The following is an 8,376-nucleotide window of genomic DNA, read 5'->3' as shown; positions in this document are numbered from 1 at the left end:
CACACACACACACACACACACACACACACACACACACACACACACACACACTTACGAACACACATTGTATGCCAATAAAACATTCCTGGCCCATCTGTTTCCGTGGCCCTGGTATGTACGATGCACCCTGTAACCCTTATATTGTATGCAATGTTGCCGTTCATATGCATATCCAGCTGATGTTCTCTTGTTCTAGCAGTTCTTGTGTCTAGTGATGATGATGATGATGAGGATGATGATGATGATGATGATGATGATGATGATGATGATGATGATGATGATGATGATGATGATGATGATAAAGATGTGAATAACTGTTGATGGTGTGGTGACGATGAATGATGATGTTGGTGAAGATAGTGGTGATAACAATGACGCCAATAATGACGTTGATGATGAGGAGTGATAATAACGTGTACATTGATAATGTTGTTGTTGTTGTTGTTGATGATGATGATGAAGATGGTGACTACGACGACCACGATGGCGATATTCAATGAAGTTTTTCTTGTTGGTCACATCGAATTTTTTTTTTTACTTTTCTCGCGTTTCCTTTTGTCACGACCGACTTCTTTATCTTTGGCCTGTCATTGATTAATTCATACCGCAGCTGTTGCTGTTCTTATTTGTCTTGGGTGGTGATAGTATGGTCACCACCACCCCCTCCCCCCCCCCCTCACACTCACACACACAAAAGTGTGTTTGTGCTTACTCCCTACACCAGATGTATCGGTGGCTTTTGTACTTTGGGAGATTAGGGAACTTATTTAGAACTAGGATCTATCAGAGTAGTCGATTTTTCTAAAGGGTGATCTCATGTGGCTTGCTCCTTCTTTCCTATCAAACATCTATCGTCTTTTTCTCGCCTGCTTCTTGTTTGTGTTTTGTTACTGTTACTCTCGTGTATCATCTGTAACGTTCAGCACTTATGTGCCCTTGTTGTGCTGCAAGTGCCGTAAAACTCTCACTAAAACGTTTTTTTAGAGAACGTTCTCTGACAGATTAAGGAACTTATTAAGAACTAGGAATTACCAGAGTAGTCGATTTTATTTTTCAAAACAATTTGATGTCCAAAGTAAAGAAAGTGTTTGTTGTACTTTATCCAGCATCTGTGGCTCGTGCGAAGCTCAGACACCGCAAAACCACCACCACCACCACAACCACAACTACAACCACAACCACATCTACACCACCCACTACCACTACCCCTACCACCACCACCGCTACCACCACAACCACTACAGAAGCAACCACAACTCCCCCCACAACTACAACCCTAACAACCAACCCGACATCGCCTGAGAGTCTGGAGCTGACCACCATGACGTCACCAGAGGTCAACCGACCTATTGACCGGATCATTCCGATCGAGTTCGACACAACCTTTCCTGGTATTAAATCCACCACCATCTCTGTATGAACTCACTTATAAAGGGTCCTTATCACCCTCTCTGCATAAACTCACAAAGGGATTCTGACCTCTAAATCTTCCACTAACAGAGACGTTTTCGAGTTGAGAGTCTTGCTGTCTAAAAGACCAAATAACCCATGCACTGACTTGTATGAAATATATTTGTATTACTGTTTCCAGACCACCCTGTAAGCTCCAAGATTTTGCCACCCTGCTATTGGTCCTCCTGTCTATCTTTTAGCACTGCCTGACACAGTTATGATAGCATCGCGTCTCTATTTCCAAGCTAATCTTTTATAGACTCTGTGCATGGTGGCTTAGATCACTGAAAACTTCAATTCTGAATCAATACTACTCGTATTTCTGCCTGTTAACTCTTCGCGATGTAGCTACAATTTTATATCAAACTAGGCTTCTGTTATGCTCTATATTTTACACCTTTCAAAACGTACTCTTGTCTATTAACGTGCTTTTAGGTTCTTTTAAAGAAAGTTTTATTCCGTTGGTACATGGCAAGGAACATCTTTGCGCATGCAGTGCGTTTGTGTGTGTGTGTGTGTGTGTGTGTGTGTGTGTGTGTGTGTGTGTGTGTGTGCGTGAGTGCACGCACGCGTGAAATTGAAAATAAGACGTTTCCCTTTCTGTCAGCCCCGACTTAGTCACTATAGTTGGGTTTGTTTTTTGTGTCCTTCTGTTCTCCTTACAATGAGTTGGTTTTTTTGAGTTCTCAAGAATGACCAGAGGCACGTGTACTTGAGCTAGACGAGTGACTGACATCCTTGCCTATGTGGCAGGACCAGCTGTCCAGATATACTGAGCCCAAAATGTTTTATTTTTTTGAAATTGCAATTTCTTATTTGATCATTGTTAGATAAATGGTACTGGTTGCATAAGTGCTCAAGAAATTGTTCAAATTTTCATCCTGAATATTGAAAAAAAGAACAGGAAAAGAAACATAAAGTAGGTTCTTAAAAGAAAGGGAGAGTTTTGTTTGTTTTGTTTTGTTCTCATCAGAAACTTTGCTTTTTGGGTTTAGAACATTTGAACAGCTTGCTGACAATATTGTTATGTTGAGTCCACGAACCCAGGATGTGGCCAAGTACTAGCACGACTACACACAATAATTTGATTTGTTGGTCGTCTGTCCTTCTCATGCTGTGTTGATTTTCGTCCGGACCTTCGCTCAGTTCCAAAGTTGTTGAGGGTGCTGTCAGAACAAGCTGCTTCTGTTGTTTTGTTTTGTTTCGTTTTCTTTTCTTATATTCTTGTCTCTCTTTTTTTTTCTCTTTTCTTTTGTAATTTTGTCTTTTCTTGTCTTGTCTTTTCCTTTCTTTCTTTTTCTTTTCTTTGGGATTTTGTTTGGTGGTTGAGGTTGTTGTTTCTTTGCGTCATTCTCCCCTTTTTCGGAACAAAAGCAACTTTATCATATTCAATAAGTTTTGTCTCTTGTCTGAAAGATGCAAAATGTTCAGCTCGGATAGACCCTCAATACCCCAACAACATGATCCTGCTGAATCCTATCACCGCCTTGTGATCATCTCCTCCCTCGTTTATATCAACACCAGACCAGCTGAATTTCCCAAGGCTACGGCGATCAATATAAAATATTCTTCTATTTTTATCCGTTTTTCCCCTTATTGCACAGATATAAGCCTTTATCTATATTATGAGATATTCAATCTGTTCATTTCCTTTTTATGTTTATGTCGTGTATATTTGAGTTGAATGCTATTTCTCATCTGCTTCAATCCATATGAGCCAGATCTGTTTTGTTCCCAGTGTGTTGTAGAAAGGGTATTAGATTTTTCTTGTATTGTTGTACACAGACCCAAAAAAGAATGGGATTATTTTGAGCATCACGTAATATCTCTTTTTTATTCAGTGCTTTTTTTTTCCATTCCTGTCATTATGTCTCCCATTGTATGTTTCTGTCATGTGTCGAGCTATGAGACTGACGAGATTTTGTCTCCCCTTTTGGCCGGAATTGAGTTTCATGTACACAATATTATAACAACTTGTTTCTATATATTTGTATTGGCTTTCACTTCATAGTTTCAAAACGTTACAGGAGGGGGGGGGGGTCCTTTAGATATTTGAAAGAAAAGCTTTCTCCCTGTCAAAAGGGTTGCCAAAGCTTGAAATCTGAATAATAAATATTTGTCCTAAGCGTGTATCTGGTGCTGCTGCTAAATCCGTGTCACTTTACGAGTACGATGTCGTTTATCTAGGTCAGTTGTCGACGCCAGGGACTATTACCGCCAGTACTTCCGGCACCCTGCCTCTCTCCGCCTACATACGGGTGTCCAGTTCAAAGTCTGACCACGGCAGCCAAGACCCGGGTGCTGTACCCACGGACCAGGGAGATACAGATACAGGGATATTGACACCGGAACTACTCTCGGAGATGGAAGAGGCCGAGAACGGGACAGAGGCACGACTGGGGGCCAGCAGAAGTGCTGGTAGAAATTCCCATGCTGCTGATGCTTATGCTGATGATAATGCTGATGGCACAGCTGCTTTGATCGGTTCCCAACCACCAGAGAATAGCGAAAACCTTCCAAACAATGAACACCCTCTTGAGTCTGGTATACACTTTGATGAAGAAAAGAGAGAGCTGACATTTGACCTTGATTTATCGAACTCGAATGAGAAAAATATCTTCATGGGATTTTTGAATCATCTTTTGAAAAGCGGACAGGACGAAAAATCTGAGTATGGGGAAGGAGGAGCTCATGAAGATATTGGTTCTAAGCTGGATGTGGAAAGTGGTACAGTAGTGGAAGGATCAGATATCGAGCCTCGGGTGGCAAAAGACGAGTCTGGCAGTAACGTAACTAATCCAGTGACAGAAAACCAGTCCGGCAGTGACGTAACGGATCCAGTTCCAGAAATCGAGTCTGGTGGTACTGACGTCATCAACAAATACACCGAAGCCAAGCTTGGCGAGCCCTCAGACCTGAAACTGGAGATGAGTCCTGACGGGACCTTGACCACAGACTTGCTGCCCAGGAGGGATGATGATGGACTTGCGGGTTCGGGAGTTGGAGACTCGGAGGACGAGGAGAATGATGGCGAGTCCGAGGACAGACGGACAGGTGTGGTCGTGTCTGATTGTAAGTCTGTGGGGACACGCATCAACCTGAAAAACCACATAGGATAGTTGCAAGTTTGTTTTTCCTGCTGTTATTGATAACGTATGTTTCATAGCTCTATCGATGCAGGTAGGTTGTCCATTGAGTTGCGGGATGTTCCCCTCGGAAACATTCCCTCATGAAATTAAAGGGCAAAAGGGAGGAAAATTCGAGGGAAAGGGGGTGGGGTACATAAATATTTTGAAGGGTTCCGTGTAATTAACCTATAACGAAGTAAGCTTAACTGTTTCTGTCTTACAGCGCGAAAATCTTCCCGTGAAATTATGCAACGATCTAAGCAGGTTTGTTTAAATGTAAATTTAAAAAAAAAACATTGCCCACTTCGTGTGATTACTTTTACAGCGTAAGGAAATGTGGTAAGTCTGGTTGATGCGTGGAGCCTCAGAATCCAAGTCCCCGCAGACAGAGGGCCTTACAACACTCCTTCCAGCTACTGACTGAACACTGCTTTTTGTAGTCAATGTAGATCTGAGAACCAGGCCAGCTTCTTCTGATTGATGCTTTGTACTGACCGTTTCTGGGTAAGGTGAGGAGGGGGTGAGGAAGAAGAGGAAGGGTTAAGGAAACGTTAGAGGGTGAGGAAGAAGAGGGAGAGTTAAGAAAACGAAAGAGGGTTAGGAAGAAGAGGGAGGGTCAAGAAAAAGAAAATAAAAAGTGTGTGAGGAATAAGAGGGGTGGTTAAGAAGAGAAGAGAGGAAGAGAAGAAGAAAAGAAGTTTCAGGCTGGGAAGAAAAGGTAGGATGAGTGCAGGATAAGGAAGAAGATGGAGGGTGATGGAAAGAAGGGAGGGTGAGGAAGAAAAGGGAAGGAGATAATGGAGAGTGAAAAGAGAAGGAAAAGTGACAGAGAAAAGGGAGAAAGTTAAGAGAAAGAAGGAAGGTTTTGGACAGAAAGAAGGGTGGGGAAGAGGAGAAAGTTTTCGGGACAGAAGGAAGGGCGAGGAAGAGTAGGAATGGAAAACGCCCTTTTACGACAGTTTTTAGGGCAGTTGTCCATGCTCAAGTGACCGCTTGTATGACCCGTGGACTGCCATCATACATGTATCTCTCTCCCCTCTCTCTCTCTCTCTCATACTCTGTGGCTGACCTTAAATGCTGTTTCATTTTTTACCCTCTCGTGCAAAGCTATAATATTATTAAGCGTTCGTTCCTTTTGCAAACTTCACAGAAACATGTAGCAAAGGAAGATGGTATATATATTGCAAAATTGTATTGACTCTTATTAAGTAGATGTAAAGGAAGATGGTATATATATTTCAAAATTGTATTGACTCTTACTAAGTAGATGTATTTTCTTTAACTCGAATTGAACTTCCTTTTATACAACACACGGTAGTCGCTTCTGTGTAGGTGCTCATCACTTTCGACCGTTTTTAAAGGCGCTCTCCTTGGCTTTTAAAGGAGTAAAAATCCCTCGGAAAGATGATATGCGTCTAAGGTCAGCCACCAAGCTTGATTTTACCTCATTTCCAAGGCATGTTTCTCCTTTGATTCCCTGCCAAATAATAGGTTTGATATGTACATTCGTAAGAAACATTGTCCATCTTTTCTGAATAAACGGTAAGGTTCTGAAGTGAGAAAAAACTCAATATACTACTTAAGGGGGGAAGGGGGGGGGGGCTGGACAATGTTTCCAGAGTGCTGGGTGTGCTCATGCTTTTTTGTAAGTGGAAAAACATTGACTGCATAGCTGCCAACCAGTACGAAAAAGAAACAAACAACAACAACAAAAACCAACCACCTCCAAACCGCATATTTTACGTCGAATAGTATGAATTGATTGAATGTAAAAAGAAGTGTGTGTACATGGTTCGGTTGGGTGGGTTTTTTTAATTCGTTGTAATTTTTGTTTTAATTTCATAGAAAAAAACTTTTCGTTGGGGGGGGGTACTTGACCAATTCCCACCGTCTTGACCCGTTGTGTGGGAAGAGTAGGGGGCTTAGTTTTTTTGTGTATGAAAGGTTGGCAGCTGTGGAACTGTTTCCTAATTTAACTGATTTTTTTTTATTGTTTTACTTAATACCACCTTTATATTATGCGCTTCATCATGTTGTGTTGACTCAAGTGGAATATACATTATAGCATAAACACAGGGCTACTGAACGTGGCGACTAACGCTTTTCTTGTGTTAATTAGTACAACGACATAGAGGGTCTTGTGAAATGTATTTCTTGTGGTTTATATTTTTAAGTATGTGTCATAACATCCTATTGAGAGTAATAATATTCCATTCAGGGTTTGTACAAGATTAATCAAGACACGTATTGTGTGTGGGTTTGTTCTTGTTCTTGGTTCGGTTTTTGTTTTGGCGTTTGTTTGGGTTTATTGTTGTTGTTGTTGTTGTTTTAATCACAGATTTTTAACACATTTTGTCTTTCATTTTTTTCGTAGTCATAACTTTTAGCCCACGTCCACGTCATGCTGTCATTTTGTCATCACATTTGCACATCTAATATCTTACTTTTTGGTTGCTATTTATAATTAGTAATAGCTAGGTTCGTTCACATTTTGAATAAGGTTGTCACAAGAGCGCTGGTTCCATCGACATTCAAAATTAAGAACATTATATTTTTGTGCTCTGATATCATGTTTTAGTCACGTGACAGCTTGTGAGATATGCTATCCACCAGAACACTGTTATTAGTAGTATCATGTTTCTAGCGTGTAAACTTTTGTGAACCTTTATGCTAGTTCGGTTGCCTCTGATCTGTATTGGCTTGTTTGCATAGCTTTATCCCTATCACCTTACCATAGTCATTTCGAAAAAAAGAAAGAAGATTGTTTGCGATAATTGGGACAAATATGTACATATATCTGACTTCGTTCTTAACTGTCCATTGATATTATCATCCTGTCTTCTTTCTTGTCATGTACGTATATACCTATCTTTATCCATCTTTCTCTTTTTGTGACAACTCTGACCTTTTATTCGCTGAGGAAAAAAATGTGCGGTTATTTTATTTATTTATTTTTAAAATCTTTTTTGGGGGGTGATCTTTTTTATATTTCAAGATGTTTTTTCATGCTCTTATGCTCTTTTGCTGCCATCATAATGGTTCTAATGCTTTCTAGACAGCAATGAATGTAGCTGCGTGCACTAAACTCTGTGCCCCGAATGTACTCTCGCTTGTGATCTTCCCACTATAATCATTATAGACGTGTATTCATCCCACAGTTTCTTGGCTTATTTTGAAATCAATGCCTAACTCTGTGACATGCTCGCCGCTTCCCCTGTAGTGGAGACGTGGGCAATGTCAAACCGTTCATGTAGAAAGAGACGCTGAAAATGTCAGCAATGCTTATATATGTCGGGCACGAAGGATATTAATAATGTGTTGAGAGATTGTTGAAGATAAAGATGGGGGGCTAGTTTTTACTTATCGAACAGACTGTGTTGGGGATTGGGGGGGGGGAGATAAGGCGGTGGTTCTTTGTCTTTAGATGTATATTATGATGATGATCCCTTCGAAGTTGCTTCCAGTTTATGATAGTATCACTGGCAACAGGGAATACAATCATTATGTGTATCCCATCTTGCTTTGTTTTTTTGATTTTTTAGTTGTGAACACAATTTAATAATTTTCTCCAATGCAGCATATTACACGACGAAGCTAGTGTTGCTAGTAAGCTCCTCTATTGTGAACATGCAAGGGTTAATTTTCACAAGAAGCATTTGAGTTTGATAGTGTTTGTGCTGTGAGGGAGACGACTATCTTTTGTAATTGTGAGCACAGTTGCAGTATAAATGCCCCTCCTAGTAAGACAAAACGTTATTTTTGCTGCTTTTTCTTTTCATAACCAAACCCCCCCCCC

General features: G+C 40.7%; 1 protein-coding gene across 1 annotated transcript in view; it reads left to right on the top strand.

Annotated features, from left to right (window-relative positions):
- LOC101864702 overlaps positions 1-5,217 on the top strand; it is a gene marked incomplete in the record, with an annotated part of 31,662 nt that extends 26,445 nt beyond the window's left edge. The window contains 1 exon segment of the mRNA XM_013086139.2: positions 3,640-5,217. Coding sequence (XP_012941593.2) covers positions 3,640-4,571 — 932 coding nt within the window.
- Between the last annotated feature and the right edge of the window lie 3,159 nt (positions 5,218-8,376).

This window comes from Aplysia californica, unplaced genomic scaffold (assembly GCF_000002075.1).
Source record: "Aplysia californica isolate F4 #8 unplaced genomic scaffold, AplCal3.0 scaffold00439, whole genome shotgun sequence".
Classification (NCBI taxonomy): Eukaryota; Metazoa; Mollusca; class Gastropoda; order Aplysiida; family Aplysiidae; genus Aplysia; species Aplysia californica.
The sequence above is the reverse complement of the archived record's forward strand: the minus strand, read 5'-3'. Positions and strand labels throughout refer to the sequence as shown.